The 17,899-nt window shown below is 36.8% G+C and overlaps 1 protein-coding gene across 7 annotated transcripts in view; it reads right to left on the bottom strand.

The window, feature by feature from the left end:
- Positions 1 to 17,899, bottom strand: part of FAM214A (family with sequence similarity 214 member A) — a 97,787-nt gene that overhangs the window by 54,418 nt on the left and 25,470 nt on the right. The window contains exon 1 of one of the 7 annotated variants that reach the window (XR_004030429.1): positions 16,334 to 17,386. The exons of 4 other annotated variants lie outside the window; for them this stretch is intronic. Coding sequence is in view for 2 of the 3 variants with exons in the window: in XM_030814072.1 (XP_030669932.1) it covers positions 16,334 to 16,370 (37 nt within the window). In the remaining variant the exon portion in view is untranslated. Of the gene's footprint in view, positions 1 to 16,333; positions 17,387 to 17,899 lie in introns of those variants that run through there. 2 more of the 7 variants (XM_030814072.1, XM_030814068.1) reach the window with 2 other exon arrangements.

Genomic DNA, 17,899 nt, shown 5'->3' with positions numbered 1-17,899 from the left:
AGCCTGGGCAACACAGATCCTATCTCAAAAAAAAATAAATCAAAATCAGCCGGGCACAGTGGCTCACACCTGTAATCCCAGCACTTTGGCAGGCCAAGGCGGGTGGATCACGAGGTCAGGAGTTCAAGATCAGCTTGGCCAACACGGTGAAACCCCATCCCTACTAAAAATACAAAAATTAGCTGGGTGCGGTGGCAGGTGCCTGTAATCCCAGCTACTTGGGAGGCTGAGGCAGGAGAATCGCTTGAACCCCGGGGGCAGGAGAGGTTGCAGTGAGCTAAGATCGCACCACTGCACCCCAGGCTGGGTGACAGAGTGAGAATCTATCTCAAAAATAAATAAATAAATAATAAAAATAAAATAAAATAAAATAAAAATAAGGATTTAAATCATAAAGTATGTTTTCCAACCACAATGGAATTAAATTAGAAATCAGTAAGAGATATCTGGAAAACCTCAAAATATTTGGAAACTAAATGACTGGTGATTTTAATAGTCATTGCACCACCCTTTACTCTGAAATGAGGTCCTAGAGGAAGGGCTAAATTGTGTCCCTTCCGAAACTCCTATGTTGAAGCCCTAACCCTCAAAGGGGACTGTACTTGGAGACAGGGCTTTTAGGAGGTAATTAAGATTAAATGGGGTTATACCAACAGGGTCCTAATCCCGTACAACTGAGAATATAAAGAAATGTTATATTCTTTATACTCTCTTAAAAGATGAAGGCTCACACAGAGGCCATGCAAGCAAGCCAGGAAGAGTGCCTCACTAGAAATAAAATCAGCTGGCATCTTGATCTTGGGCTTCCCAAACTCCAGAACTATGATAAAATAAATTTCTGTTAAGTCACCCAGTCTATTGTATTTTGTTACGGCAGCCTGAGCTGATTAATATACCAAGGCTAAATAAAAACCAGGAATTTGAGTCCATATTTCCTGTTCTTTCCTGAAACTCAGGGGAAGTGGTCTTGCCCTTAGCTCTAGATTCCTGGGTAAGGCATGGTGGGGCCTGCACGTAGAGCTAGGTGTTCTCAGTTAATAAAGAGGGAGTTAAAGTACCAGGAATAAACTGGGGTTTCCAGAAGTTTTACACTTGGGGAATTTGGGGATGCATGCTCAGATTAATAGTGTGGTACTGTATTCCACTACCAATTATTGTGTGTATGTACTTCTGGTTGGCACTCAGTTGGAGAAATGGTACCTTGAATTCCTAGCAATTACAGTAACTATCCAACCACCTTACTAAGGGAAACTTAAGAGGAAGAATAAATTTGGGATTAGGAGAGCAGAGGTAGGAGTAGGAAATGTTGGACTTCGTGAATGCTACATGTATTTATCATTTTTGTTTGCTGTTAAACATCAAAGTCCTATGGGCTTTATGATGATTACAAGTGAAGTATATCAAAGACTGAATTATCAGTCTTACCCCAAAAGAGAAAAAAGAATCTTCTGTTCTATGGCATGGTGAAGTCAAGTTGGGGGGCAGGAGAAAAAGGGAGAAAATTAAGACAAGAATGAGGAATAAAAGGAAAAGAAAAATGATACATACATGTAGCATTCATGAAGTGCAACATCATTTCGTACTCCTACCCCTGCTCTCCCAACCCCAAATTTGCTCATCCTCTTAAGTTTCCTATTTACCATTATCCATGCTCAATCACCCAAGCCAAAAACTTAGTAATTTAGTCTTATATATTGTACCTCCTAATAGCTCTAACCAAGTTTAGTCCTCACTGCCAATACTACTAAGGCCATCATCTCTCTCATTGGTCTCTCTGCATCTCATCTCTTACCGTTCCCATCCCTCTTTACCTCTCGTTAGAATTCTATAAAATGTAAATATGATTATATTGGATTAAATCTCCATAATGGACCCCACTATATACTAATAAGAGCCCAAACTCTTACACTTTTTAAAGCAGTTTAAAAGTCACTTAGTAGAAACAGAGGTGAAGCCTCCCTTACTCTCTCAGGCAGACATTTATTATTATAGTATTGCTATTAAAGCTAATAACCAGTGACTTCCTATAAGACAGAAGCTCTCCCATTCACTCCTATATCCTGAATATTAGGATTTTCTAAATAAACAATCATATCACTGTAATATAATGTTACTTCTTTCCAGTCTTTATGTTTCTACTTCTTTTTCTTGCCTTATTGTAATGCCTAGCTATACAATGTGGTATAAAAGCAGCTTGAGTGTCTTCTTTCTGATCTCAGTAAGAAAATGTTCAATATTTCACCACTAAGTATATTAGGTGTAGATTTTCATAGATGTTCTTTATCAGGCTGAGAAGGTTTATAATGTTATCTTGGTTTGATGAATAGCATGTGAAAGAAATCTCTCAAGGAAATTTTATTTTTTACTTAATTTAGAATGAATCATGAGTGCTGAAGAAATTTTAAAGCAACAAACTTGTAGACAAGAATTGCTGAAGAATATGCCATTTTTCAAATTATTTCTTATTTAAGAAACATCTATGTATTTAAAAATGCTTACCTTCTATAACATGCCAGAAAAAATACATATCCTATTCACCAAGAGTGAACCCTAACATAAACTACAGACTTCGGGTGATGGTGTTAAAAAAAGAGTACCACTGTGGGCCGGGCACAGTGGCTCCCAGCACTTTGGGAGGCTGAGGCGGGCAGATACCTGAGGTCAAGAGTTTGAGACCAGCCTGGCCAACAGGGTGAAACCCTGTCTCTACTAAAAATACAAAAACTAGCTGGGCATGGGGCATGGTGGTGAGCACCTGTAATCCCAGCTACTTGGGAGGCAGAGGAAGGAGAATTACTTGAACCCGGGAGGCGGAGTTTGCAGTGAGCCAAGATTGCACCACTGCACTCCAGCCTGGGCAACACAGTGAGACTCTGCCTAAAAAAAAAAAAAAAAGTACCACTGGGGTGGGTGGTATCACTAACAGGAAGGTTGTGTGCATGTGGCAACAGCGGATAGATGGGAAAGTTCTGCAGTGTTTTGCTGTGAACATAAAACTGCTCTAAAAACAAACCTTATTACTAATTTTAAAAAATTACTTCCTATAAAGGCCAGAAAAACATATACTTATTTTGTGCAGTTTTAAAAAATAAAAAATGAAAATAATCTATTCATTTATTCTAAAATCATATGTAAGAAGCCTCCCTTGGGAAGCATAGATTATGAAGAAAAAAACAAAAATTACTGGAGAAAGTGACTTGAAAGTGACTTCAAGCAAAAAAAGAAAGTATCAAAGCTCAGATGAGTCTTTATTGTCCCAAGAGCAAAAAAAAAAAAAAAAAAAGAAGTCCACTCGAATAGGCTTAAATTAAAAGTTTATCTTTTATATTAAGTATTTTACTATCTGATAAGTATGAATATACTTACAAGTCTTCAGGGCCTGAAAATCAGACTAGATTAGTTACTAGAAGGGATAAGTGCTAATTCTATAATATCATCTGTTCCTGAACTTGTATTACAAGCAAAAAAACTGTGAAGTGATTAAGGGAACCACAGTTCTCATAGTAACTGACATTCTCAAAGTCTACTGACAATAACCTTGTTTCTCATATAACCTCTGGTGCTGAGTTTCTTGAACAAAATTCCCCTGGACTAGACTACTGAATATTTATATAAGGTTTCTATATTTTAGAGATATGCCAGAATAAGAGTATCTAATGAGTAGTAAAATATATTGTATAATGACAGCTTTTAGCATCCTATAAATACAACAGTCTGGGAAATAGCAATTTAGTGCCAGTCAGGTTTCTGTTTATAAAAGGTCTTATCTATAGAAAATAGCTGAAAAGACAGCTGAATTATTTCATTTACATTGAAGACTGCTGGTAACTGCTTTCTGGTTTGTGCCTGTGGATCAATCATGCAGTTTTAACACTGTTATAATGTTATAAATAATGGCTAATACTTCTTAGGCTCTTACTATGGTGCCAGATTCTGTAATGAATATTTATTTATTTTTTTTTTAGACAAAATCTTGGTCTTGTGGCCCAGGCTGGAGTGCAATGGCACAATCTCGGCTCATTGCAACCTCCGCCTTCCGGGTTCAAGCGGTTCTCCTGCCTCAGCCTCCCAAGTAGCTAGGATTACAGGCACCCGCCACCACACCCAGCTAATTTTTTTTTTTTTGGTATTTTTAGTAGAGATGGGGTTTTGCCATGTTGGCCAGGCTGGTCTTGAACTCCTGATCTCGTGATCCGCTGGCCTCAGCTTCCCAAAGTGCTAGGATTACAGGTGTGAGCTACCACGCCTGGCTGATGAATATTTTTTCTTATTTAATCTTCACAAAATACTAAGAATACAGTAAAAGTTAAGATACTTGCCCAAAGCCCACATGTTAACCATCATACTGTACTTCCAAGAATAGGCCCATTGTATATGTAATAGTCATTCATGTACAATTAACACTGTTAACCAAATCTAAAGTGTCAATTTTAAGACATATTACTCTTTTATCTTTTATTAAGAAAAAAGCTTCCAATTAAACTATAGTGTGGGCCAGGTGAGGGGGCTCACACCTGTCATCCCAGCACTTTGGTGGGCTGAGGTTAGGAGTTCAAGAACAGCCTGGCCAACATGGTGAAAACCTGTCTCTACTAAAAATACAAAAATTAGCTGGGTGTGGTGGTGAGCACCTGTAATGTAACCCCAGCTACTTGGGAGGCTGAAGCATGACAATCGCTTGAACCTGGGAGGCAGAGGTTGCAGTGAGTCGAGATCCTGCCACTGAACTTCAGCCTGAGCAACAGAGCAAGACTCAGTCTCAAAAAAAAAAAAAAAAGCAACAATCTTATATCAGAGATTTAAAATGTAGACTATGTACATTTTAAAATAAATATGATTATCCTAAAATTATCAGTTTTATCAGATTTTGATTTAAATGCAATATATACTACTAGATCTGAAAACAAAGTGAGCAAACTATATGAATGATTTTCAGCTTCTTTTAAATTTTTATTTATAACTGACATAATTATACATATTTATGGGGTAACAGTGTGATGTTTTAGTGTATTTATACATTATATAATGATCAAATAGTATAGCCATTATGGAAAACACTATGAAGGTTCATCAAAAAATTAAAAAAAGGACTACCATATGATCCAGCATCCCATTATTGAATATATATTTAAAGGAAATGAAATCAGTATGTCAAAGAGATACCTGTACTCCCATGTTTATTGCAGTTCTTTTAAGCTTCTTTTGAAAGGACATGCAGTCTTGGCGAATGAAACCCTTTATCACAAACCTCTTATTTGAAGAAAAAATAAAACAGCTACAGGTACAGGTGTTTATAAGAACTGCATTCGTAACTTATGCTTACATATTTCTAGTCAAACGGTTTGTACATTCATCAAAGTAAAAATACTTCCATCAAAATGTATGTTTAATAAAGTAAATCTGTATTGTAAAAAATGGGATGAATTAACACTGGATATTTTATGAGAAAGGCTGCCAAAAGGCACAGCTGAAAGTTGTTTGACTTCACTCTCTGTGTGAATAGTAACCAACAGCCCCCCTACAGTGCTATGGGGTCTTTCTCTTCCTTTCCACTACTCCCATCTTGATCAGCCCAAGAGAAGCTTATCATCTGAAGGAGCAATGATGGGGAGGGTAGAGACCATGTTCCACGAAAGTAGAAAACTGTCAATTCTATAAAAGGGGGTGATGGACCAGAAGTGTAGGAGAATGATAGCTTGCCAAAAAGAAAATGAGATGATGTAATCACATCAAGAAAGAATACCCACCAGTTCCTTCAGTCATCCAGCTATTTGAAGGAGGCAGGCAATGCCACCCTTGTAACTGTATGAGCGGATTCATTACTCTCTGTGCAAATATAGGAAGATCAATTATTTGAAATGGAAAATTATAATTGTAAATGGCAGTTGTAAATATATCACCTTGCTATAAGGTTGGTAAGAACAGAAACAACACATTTTCTGATTTTTTTCCCCACAAAGTTAAGTTTCATATTGCTCTGTTTCCTCTTTGAAATAGTAACTCTGCCAAAAGCAGTATCCTTTGATAAAGATAACAATCAAGTAGTGGGATTTAACGCTAAAGTAACGTTTTAATTAATGTTTTATTGGATGACTCTGTGGTCATTATCATTAACTTCAGGCAGCCAAGTATAGAATATTTCTAAATATTCTAAACTAAATTGGTTTTAGTTCAGCCAATTCTCACACAATGAGAACTAAGCACAGCTATTATGATCAAGCAATTATTTATTTTGTGTTATTCTGAAATCCTCTGTTTAGAAGATAAATTTGCCAATCTGTTTAAATTCTGTATTTAACTTGGATCTTTCCCCTAGATTTTGATAGCTAAATAGCAGATCTTAAAGATCAGCATTTATAGTTGTAATATATCCTGAAATTCACAGATCTCTCAATAAAACAAAAATCAAATGAAAATAATGCTAAGCAACTTGCAAAAAGCATGAAAATTGCTGCACTAGAAGCCAGAAGACCTGGATTCTAATTTCAACTTTGTAATAAACTAGCCCTGAGACCTTGGGAAAAGTAAAACTCTGTGAGCCTCAGCAAACTCACATGTAAAATGAAGGTATGTGAAACTAGATGGCCCCTTCCAATTCCAATTATCTAATTCTACTTTAGCCAAATTTTGAAATTACAAAATACTACAATCCCATTTATTGTTAATATCAGTTTGGCCACAAGCACAGACTAACTCTTACATCTAGCCTGCCACAAACTAAAAATAATCATGAGGGTGTTGGCCAGAGTACAAAACTTGTTCCAACTGTAGCTGTTTTGCTTTTTGTGACTTGAAATCTTAGAATCACTTACGCCTCCTCTCTCTTATTCCCAATAAGCCATCAATGTTAAAGTCTGACTGCTATTTCAGCAACCTCCCATATCTGACTCCTCACCATTCCCAGACAGGCCAGAACATTGGATGCATAAAGGGGAGTAATGAGAGACGGGTGAAAAAAAGATCTTATTTATTTTTTTGAGACAAGGTCTCACTCTGTCACCCAGGCTACAGTTTTAGTTTGATCATAGCTCACCGTAACCTCAAACTACTGGGCTCAAACGATCTTCCCGCCTTGGCCTCCCAAACTGCTGGGATTACTGGTGTGAGCCTCCACACACAGTCCCTATCTACCTTTTTTAACCTCACCTTCCATCACTCCCTTTTATGCTCCCATCACACCTGCCAAACTCATTCTCTCCCAGGGCCACCTCAAGATGCCCCACCCTCTGTATTCAACTAAATCACTAGAATTCCTCCTGTTTCCAGAACTCCCCTCATAGCAGGCCTTATAAAGACATACCATGAAAAAGCTTTGTGGTCAGAAAGTGATTCATACTTCATGCATTAGGAGAATATTCCAATTCTCTTAACATGCTTTCTGCTTTTCCAATCTTCAGATTTAACGGTGGTTCCCAAAAATTATAGCTAACGACTCAAAAAACACTTGAACTTTTTTAAAAAATTGACCCAGCATCTTGCTCTGTAGCCCAGGCTGGAGTACAGTGGCACAATCATACCTCACTGCAGCCTTGAACTCCTGTACTCAAGCGATCCTCCCGCCTCAGCCTCCTGAGTAGCTGGGACTACAGGCATGCACCACCACGCCTGGCTATTTTTTTTTTTTTTTGTAGAGACAGCATCTCACTATGTTGCCCAAACTGGTCTTGAACTCCTGGGCTCAAGTGATCCTCCTGCCTCACAAAGTGCTGGACTTACAGGTGTGAGCCACAGTACCTGGCCTTGAACTCTTTTTTTGGAGCTAACTTTTTAAAAACTGTATTTTAGCTGGGCGCAGTGGCTCACGCCTGTAATCCCAACACTTTGAGAGGCTGAGGAAGGCGGATCACAAAGTCAGGAGTTTGAGACCAGCTTGACCAACATGGTGAAACCCCGTCTCTACTGAAAATATAAAAATTAGCTGGGTGTGGTGGCGCACGCCTGTAATCTCAGCTTCTCAGGAGGCTGAGGCAGGAGAATCACTTGAACCCGGGAGGTGGAGGTTGCAGTGAGCCGAGATCACGCCACTGCACTCCAGCCTGGGTGACAGAGGGAGATTCAGTCTCAAAAAAAAAAAAAAAAAAAAAACCCTGTATTTTAAAGGTTTAAATCTCACCATATATGAAAGTCTTTAAAAATATTATTTGGTAGAGTTTTAAAATCTTTATAAAGTTCTTGAATATATCTGTTAAGTTTATTCAAAAATTAGATGTTTGTTGCTTTTGTAAAAGGCATTTTTTTTATTTTTTTATTTTTGGAGAGATGGTCTTTCTATGTTGCCAGGCTGGTTTTGAACTCCTGGCCTCAAGCAATCCTCCAACCTCGGCCTCCCAAAGTGCTGGGATTTCAGTCATGAGTCACTGAGCCTGGCCTACATTTTCTAACTTAATTTCTATTCTTACGGAGGAAAAATTTAACTTTACCTCTTCATCAGATTCTTCAGATTAAAAAATTAGGGTAAGAAACAATCAGATGATCTCTGTTTCAGCTTACATACCTAATTCTTCATTACATCCATCTCATCTGATCCTATTACCCTCTTTCGTGGCTTTTTATCATTGTTAGAAGAGCCTATGACACCTTATACTTTTCCTTCTTAGAATTTAGCACAAATAAAATTAAGTCATTATTTGAGCTTTATGAGAATTAAGACCAACTACTATTGCTTAGCACAGTGCTTGATATGAACAGGTAGGCACTCAAATGGATGTTTAATGTTTCACCATATTTTGTTTTCTTCTCAGTTTCAGCTTATTTCTGGTTAAAGTGATGAAAGCTAATTGTTACCCTTCCCAGATAACTATTACTTTATTCTTCTCTTGGATTTCATATTTTAATTGCCAATTGTTTTTCTATCTTATCAATGTAATTCTCTTAAATGAAGATAAGGAAACATTTGTTTAAAATGATTAGGCAATCACTAAATCTCTACATCAAGGGCAAAAATTGTCAAAAATAAAAAATAAAAGGAGAGAACACTTTGAGTTCTAATTTCTGTATTGATTACTAGAATTTCTAGGCCTCAACAGTCATTTAAAGGATTATAGATTGATCACAGCAACCTATTGAATGCTTATGTGAGCAGTTGAGGGCAACTCAAGCTATACAAAGAAAACTAAATTCTAAGTAATTTGAAAGGCTAGAAGAGTAGAAAAAAGTATTTGATACTTATGTGTTAAAAACTGTCTGAGATTCAGCTCTTCTCCGAGGCAATGGGAGAATAAGCTATTTTGCTAACTTCTAGTAGGGGGCAGTCATATGGAGAACACAGATAAGCCTAATTCATGGTGATGTGATAAATGAGGTCAGGCGCAGTGGCTCATGCCTGTAATCCCAGCACTCTGGGAGGCCGAGGCGGGCACATCACTTGATGTCAGGAGTTCGAGGCCAGCCTGGCGAACATGGTGAAACCCTGTCTCTACCAAAAATACAAAAATTAGCTGGGCATGGAGGCACATGCTTGTAATCCCAGCTACTTGGGAGGCTGAGGCAGTAGGATTGCTTGAACCTGGGAGGCGGAGGCTGAAGTGAGCCAAGATCACGCTATGCCTCTGCACTCCAGCCTGGGCGACAAAGCAAGACTCCATCTCAAATAAATAAATAAATAAATAATTTAAAAAAAGATGAAATAGGAGTAGATCAAGTTGCTATGGGAATATTTAGGAGGGAACTCAATCTTGGACATCAGAGAAAGCTCCCAGTGGGTATGATATTTAAAATGTATGACTTAGAACTAGTCAGTGTTACTGAGAAAACTTACTGGTTTCCTCAATTCATTTCTGTCTTACCTGCACTAATCCTATTCAATTTCATTTCTCTGTGCTCTGTGTAAACCATCAGACACAATTCATCATAGTTTCAGGGCCTGAAGACTCTCAAGTAGAAAATATTGTCCTTTTCGCTATCCTTTGTGGGAATATTCCTGATTATATGGTGTTATCACTCCACACCTCATACAGAGAGAACTCTGAGACAAAGATCTGAGAAAACATTGTAACAAAAGGAAACAAACTCCTGTCTCTCAAAACCAAATTCTAGATTTACCTATACTCTCATAAGAATATTCTGTGTTAAAAAGGCAACAATCCACTATCCCACTGCTGTTTTTTTTTTCCCAGCTTCATTAATCCTAGATAAATGGCACATGACTTTCCAAAATTATCCTTAAACTTAACCTAGTTTAGTCTTACATTTTTACCTCATGGGAAAATGGTTACAACATAGGCTGGCCCCCCAAAATACATTCTGTCCTTTCAACCTCCTTCTCCCAACCATATGAATGACCCCTACTTCTAGTACTCTCAATATCCTATTTCCCACTGAATGTGTCTATGTGTGAAATCTAAAACTCGTGGAGAAATAAAAAGTGGACAGAAGACAGAGGTCTTTTTAATTAAGAGGTGAGAAACTTGGGCACACACAGATCAGTTCTGCTTGATTCTCTTGAACAAAGGTAGAACTGGGTGACATTCATAGCAGTGGACCTGTCATTTCTCGTGCAGAATGATTTCTGGAAGAGATTCCGGGTGGCAGCCTAAGGCCAAAGGAGGTGTCATTAGGTCTTCTCTAATCTCAGTCTACAACTCAGAGATGTGGCATGTAGGTTCTGAAGACCTGAACACCGCATTCCAGGCTGGTCTTTTTGTGCTAGGTTTTCTATCAGAAGCCCATATAGAACGTAGGAGTCCGCAAAGGAATACTGGGTACTGCCCAGGGCAAACCCATCTACAAGGGTACTAATGTATGGAGCACATATGGGAACATTTTACCATATCCCTTGAAGCGGAAAAAAAGAACAAACATGTGACACTTTGCTTGCATACATATTCAGAAAGTTGCATCCAGTCCGTTTTAAGCCTCAATTTTTAAATATTAATGCTTTTATACTCTGACTATAAACAAATTACGTTAAAAAAAGTTCTTAACCTAAGGTAATTTATGATCCTCTTGGTATGTACACAAAATCATGTGTACATAAACATAGATGTGTTTTTCCCCCTAGCAAGGGGGTTGATAGCATTCAGCACATTCTCAAAAGGGTCAGTAGAAGATGCTGACATACAGCAATCATTCTTTTTCTACATGGATATTTTTGAGAGAAGCGATTTAAGGTAACTATGCATTACCCAAAAACATACACACCAATGCAATGTAGTCAGTTAAAATTAGGATACCTATTTTTAAAAGGGTTCTCCTCCCCTTTTGTCAACTGCAAGTAGTCTCTGGGCCCAATTCAGAAGCTAATTGGTTAATATTACTGGACTCAATGACAGTGATAAAATGGAGTATACTTGGAAAATGCTTTTTGTTTTGTTTTACATTTGTGTGTTCTCTTTCAATAAGCTAACCTGCACCTTCCAGCAAATTGGAGGGCTAAATTAGTTTATGTAAAAAAAAAAAAAAAATCACAAAAATTTTACCCTTGATGAAAATATGAAAAATAGAATGGAACCCAGATTAAACCTCTCTCCCAAAATAATGTATGTCAGCTCAAAGCAATGAAAATACTGTGGTCAGCTGAAAGAAGCTGAAATTTTGTGTACTTATGAAAATGACAAAAGAGCATTTTGGCTTTGAAGTTTGAGTTTTCACAACACCATTAGATTTTTAATCTTAAATTTTAATATTTCAAGACAATTACACTCATATCTGTGATATTTAGTTTCTGCCTTCCAGGCAGCTGGCTTGTCCCTTGTCATTAATATGGAAGGCAATTACAATGTCACCTTTAGCTCAGTTCTAGCTGAGGAATTCAAAAGAAAAGTCAGAAACAAGTTACTTCCCAGTAAATAAATCACCAAGGGATTTAGCAAGTCTAATCAATCAGCTCAGCATTTGCAGGGGTCAGAGGGGTGGGGGAGATCTGGGGGTGTTAGCACACACATGAGTGTACATACACACACAACAGAAACAAAATAACACTACAATAATCAAAGTGTATGAATATGTTATCAAAACACTACAAACAGAACAAATGTTTCTTTTGCCTTCTATGTCTCTTCTCATTTTACTCATTCTTTCCTTACCACTATTGACTATTATCTTTCTTCAGATATTTAGCCATGCACTTACCCATGAACCCTGTCTTCTTTTCTGCCCCAATCCCCATATCTCCATGGCTTTCCAGTTAATGAAGTACCTTAGGAAATTGGGAAACCTAGAAGTGTATCTTAGGGAAAGGTCTAAAAAACTATGCTTAAAATTCTCAAAATACTGAGAAAACTCAACATACTCACATTTTTAATGTAGAATAACTTTAAAGAAAAGGAAAGTTATAATACAATCTCACATTTTATTATAATAACTAATTAATAAGTAGTAATGAATCTAAGTAGTTTCGCACATTCTTTCATTTAAATCCCACAATCATCCTAAAATCTCATGATACCGAGGGGGATACTAAGGCCCAGAAGGTGAAACTATGCCCAATATTACACAGCTAAATAATAAATTATACAGGCAATCCACCCAAAATTGTTTTTCCTTTTTATTTATTGATATACCACAGTTGTATGTATTTTTGGGGGTACATGTGATATTTTAACACATGTATATGATGTGTAATGATCAAATCAGGGTAACTGGAATATCCATCACCTCAAACATTTATATTTTCTTTGTGCTGGGAACATTACAATTCTTCTCTTCTAGGTATTTTGAAATATACAATAATTATTAACTATAATTTCCTATCATATTATTGAATGACAGAACGATTTCTTCTAACTGTATGTTTGTACCCACCACCCAAAATTTGAACCTCAAAAAACACCTTCAAAATATTAAGAAAACAGAAACCAACATAAATTTTAACGGTAAAAATTTAGCAATGTTAAAGAACAGGAATATACATAACTGATTCATACAGCATCCCTCTCATATGACAGATGATAGGAAGCTTATAGCAAAATCTGAGGCCCAACCGTGTATGAGCCTTAGGTGCTGATTACGTTTTATACTCTATCTTGACTACTTCCTCAAATTTATAATTTTACTGTCCCTGGGCTTATTATAAACCTTCTCTTCTAGTTCTATGATGCCCAGAAGTCTTTCAGTGAGTAAAACTGAGGAATCCAGTGAAGAAAAGAACGGAAAGATATTTCCAGTTTCTCAATAGTCCTCATGCTGTCACTTTTATAACTGAGCCTTATCACAAAGGATTATATAATAGATTCAAGTAATACTGCAAACAATTATATTTTTAAAACTTAGGTCTTTGATTTTTTGATACTATAACATCTGAAGATTAAAAAAATTTACTATATACTTGCAAAAGCAATATAGTTTAGCAAAAACACTGTCGATATGTGAAAATGCCTCACAAAAAGTTGTTAAGACCAAATTTTTGGCCCTGCTGACTATGAAAAGCAAATATTTCTTGGATTCAAACTATGAACAAGTAATGAAATTTCTGCAAGGAAGAGTCAAGGAAAATGTGTCATATAGCACTTAAGGCATACATATAGAAATCAAACATCTGTGGCTGGGCGCAGTGGCTCACGCTTGTAATCCCAGCACTTTGGGAGGCCGAGGCGGGTGGATCACGAGGTCAGGAGATCGAGACCACGGTGAAACCCCGTCTCTACTAAAAATACAAAAAATTAGCCGGGCGTGGTGGTGGGCGCCTGTAGTCCCAGCTACTCGGAGAGGCTGAGGCAGGAGAATGGCGTGAACCCGGGAGGCGGAGCTTGCAGTGAGCCGAGATCGCGCCACTGCACTCCAGCCTGGGCGACAGAGCAAGACTCCGTCTCAAAAAAAAAAAAAAAAAAAAAAAAAAAAGAAATCAAACATTTGTGATAATACCCGAAGTAGGAACGATTTAAAAAAAGATTTTCACAGAACACTTAGAGAAAAAGAAAAACTCAGATTGTTACCCCTTCCCAATCTGAGTTTTTAAGTTACATATTTTTTAAAGAACTGTAAACAAAACAGCATTATATATTATTGCCTGATTTCAAAATAATCAAAAACAATCTGTTTTACTTAAAACCAACTGTAGCAATCACTGCATCTAGTAAATACTAGCACTTCTATGTGCTATTCCTTATAAAGAGGCAATTCAAAAAAGAAATCACTGTTTTTGAGAATTAAAGTATTTTTCCATAAGCACAAAACAATAGCCAATTTAAAGATCTGACATAGACAAAGACAATAAAAATTGTATTGTCAATAAACAAATCCAAAAAATTGAAATATGCTAGCAATGTTATTATAACTGACCAGATTATAAACCTCAATTACCCTGAAGTTCTGCTACTGAATAGGAACTTTCAGATGCTCCAGTATACAAAACATTTTTAGGTGCTAAGCCCAGGAATAATGTCTAGAATTCTGCCAATAATATTCCTTCTGAATACAATGGCAAAGCCTCTGTGTGACACTGCAGTACACTCAACTTTCTTACAATTTCATGTTCCCCCATCTTTTGCAGCATATGAATGAGAAATAGCCTTTCTCTTGGAGGCTCTATTAATTTTTATGAAATAAACCAACATAAAACGGGTAGCAAATCAATTTAAACAAAACTTTGGTTTTCATGGTTCTATAATTAGAAAATAAAATTAGTAATTGATAAGAGTTACAGCTCAAAAAATGAAAATTGCTAGATTGACTTTCATGTGGTTAGTCATATTTAACAAACTTGAGTCCTCTCTGCCTGTGTCTGCCTCTCACTCCAAACTCCCTCTCATACCCCTACCCCTTCTACACACAGCTGCTCTTCTTGAAGTGAGTGCTTTATATTGTGGAGGCCACCAAGTCCAAATAATATAACCTTATTTTGCTATAATTTTTATAACTTCTATCAAATTCAAGTTTTTGGCTGCACTTTACAAACTTGAAAATCTAAGAAATGCCAGTCTTTTAAACTTCAGCCACATGTAGGTCTACGTAAAACACTTTTTTAATCTTTAAGGACTATTTTGTAAATTTTCACCAATTATTAGAAATCTTTTTAATACAAATTATTATATACATAGTATTGTTAAAAAGATCAGCAAAGGGCACAAAAGCATGGGATAATATTTTGAGTTCTCTTTAAAGAAAAGAAATTTCTCTCCTTACCAGAAATGCTAACACTGATTGTTAAGACTTTCTAATGACAGGTATTTTTTTGAAAAGAACAACAACAAAACTCATCCTATTCCAAACTATATAGTTTGTAGAGATAACACAGCCCTAATATTAACTCTGAGCTTATACTAATTTTACTCATCAGACATACATCACTGAGTGAACTAAAGGCCACTTAGCCATGTAAAATGAAAAAGCAAAGGAAAAACTGGTTATTAGCTCAATACGGATTGTATGTAAAATGGGCAATATGCTAATTAGTCTGCTCTGCTTTAATTAAAAGAATCATTAGCTAAATCACATATGTAAACTTTAATTTCACAGTATTTGAGAAAGATACAAAAAGACCTTTTGTTTATTAAAACACTTTAAAACTTTCCTATAATCTGTTGAACAGACCAATTTTTCCAGATCCTATATAAACAAATGGTAACTTATACTCTGTTCAATTATCACATATATTATATTAGTGTAGTTTAATAAGATTTGACTATATTTGAAGTATTAACTAAGTCAGATATGCGATGATTACATTTAGGAGACCTACTTCAATTTTAAAATACTAGCTTAACCTTGTATGTTGTCTTCAAAATCCTTTATTCTTCAGTTTTCTATATGGATGTTTAATAGAACACTACACTGACTTCACGGTTGAATTATGATTATGACGCTTTATCTGAACAGCACAGAACTAGTCAATGGATTAAATAATTAAGAGATTGCACAATTTGAGGTAGGATTTTCAGAAATGCTTTATAAAAAGATTTTGGCACACCAATTCCTTAAACTACGTCAAAAATCTCAGTTAAATTATGACAATCTTTGTCAAATTCAGAAACATAAATTCAATTAAAAAGATGCAGCTTATTTAAAATACATTTGTCTTAACAGCTTTAATTTAAAAAATACCTCCTGCCCCCACATACAGTTAATGCTTCTGGCTAATGCACATTCTCTTCCCTGTATTCTCATTTCTATCACATTTTTTCCCCATTAAAGTGAGCACATCGTATTTGGTTTCTTTTCTTCCTACTCATTGTTCAGTTCAGCATTTTAATAATCTTTTCAGTACTGCTGTTCAAAGAAAACAGGCTATATGAAGCTAAAGAAAATTCTCTAAGTTCAATGGTTTTCAAAGTGAGATAATTTTCCTAGACCTATTTATTAAAAGTCCATGCAAAGCAAGCACCACAACCAACTGGTAAACAGCTACAGAAAATTGGAAGCTTAAAAATAAAGCCGTTAAAAACACTTCACTACACACCTTCTCTGTGAAGCCCTTTGTTTCCACTGAAAACCATACTGGAATCCTTGTATAAAAGAAGTTGCCTTCTGGCTATCAATAGCTATACTATCAGTAACTGAGGGATCCAGATGTCTGCAGCGGTTAAAACAAATGTTCAGCGTTGGGTGCTGATTCCGCTTCCCTCCGTGTAAGGTTTTTCACAAAGGCAGCAGAGTAAGAGCGCACATAGCAACAGCACTCACAGCTGATTGGACAGAGGGTGTGCTCAACCTCCCCTGCTCGTTAGGTCCACTACAGCTTCCTGTCTACTTGGCAGCACTGTCATGTTTTCTTTGCTCGTCTTACAAACTCAGCTGTGTTTAGGCAACTTGAAAGGAAAGAACAGTAGACTGATAATGGCAAAGTATTCTAGCGTTAGCCCCTAAAATGTGTTTCTTTAGTTGCTTTTAAAACAGAGACGTAAGACAAAAATTTATTTCAGTTAGTGATTCACATAAAACTGAAGACAAAGAAGGGTTGTGGAGGGAATCAATTACTTCACATCTAAATTAAATCAGGTTCTACCAAGTGAAACTCTCTGAAAATGTGTAAATACAAAAATTTACAACAATCAGAATAAAGCATCAACCTTCATATACCTGGAACTTTATATAAAGTATTTTACAACAAACTTCACAAATTCCTAGAAAAGCACAACCTGTTACATATTTAAAATGGGATAGATCCTGAAATGGTCTCTCCTCAAATGCATGCAGTACCTTTTAAGAGAGCTAAAGAAACAGGTTACCAGACTGACTAGAAAAAGATTCAGAAAGGAAAAATTATCAGTTACTTAGTAATCTCTGACAATACAAGATTTAACTAGGTATTTATGGTAAAATGTCTCTGGATACATAGAACAATGACATTTAACTTAAATTCATTTACTTTTTGTTATCATAAAATTACTCAGAGATATAAAAGTATAGACTTTTTCAGGTTTCAAGTACTGGGCTTCAGTTTACCAGTTCATACTGTCTCCACAAACTTTAACAGCAAAAATCCCTCCCCAGCTTACAAAGTTGTTTGGGAGAATCAATGCAGGTAGTAGGGGATGAACAGATGTGATGAATTATAAAAATTTCTCATTTTAGAAATAGTTCCCCTGGCCGGGCGCGGTGGCTCACGCTTGTAATCCCAGCACTTTGGGAGGCTGAGGCGGGCGGATCACGAGGTCAAGAAATCGAGACCACGGTGAAACTCCGTCTCTACTAAAGATACAAAAAATTAGCCGGGCGTGGTGGCGGGCGCCTGTAGTCCCAGCTACTCGGAGAGGCTGAGGCAGGAGAATGGCGTGAACCCGGGAGGCGGAGCTTGCAGTGAGCCGAGATTGCGCCACTGCACTCCAGCCTGGGCGACAGAGCGAGACTCCGTCTCAAAAAAAAAAAAAAAAAAAAAATTTCCCCTGAACGTCACATCAACTAGGATGGTGGTTTTCAAACGTTTAAAGCAATGGAACTCTTTATTTGCATTCTTCCTATAAAATGCATTATCAGTGTTAGCTCTAGGATTTCTATACAGGAAAGGTTTGTGGGAGTAGGCTGA

Source organism: Nomascus leucogenys, chromosome 6, assembly GCF_006542625.1.
Source record: "Nomascus leucogenys isolate Asia chromosome 6, Asia_NLE_v1, whole genome shotgun sequence".
NCBI classification, from domain to species: Eukaryota; Metazoa; Chordata; class Mammalia; order Primates; family Hylobatidae; genus Nomascus; species Nomascus leucogenys.
Note: the sequence above shows the minus strand (reverse complement) of the source record. Positions and strands in the feature narration are given on the sequence as shown.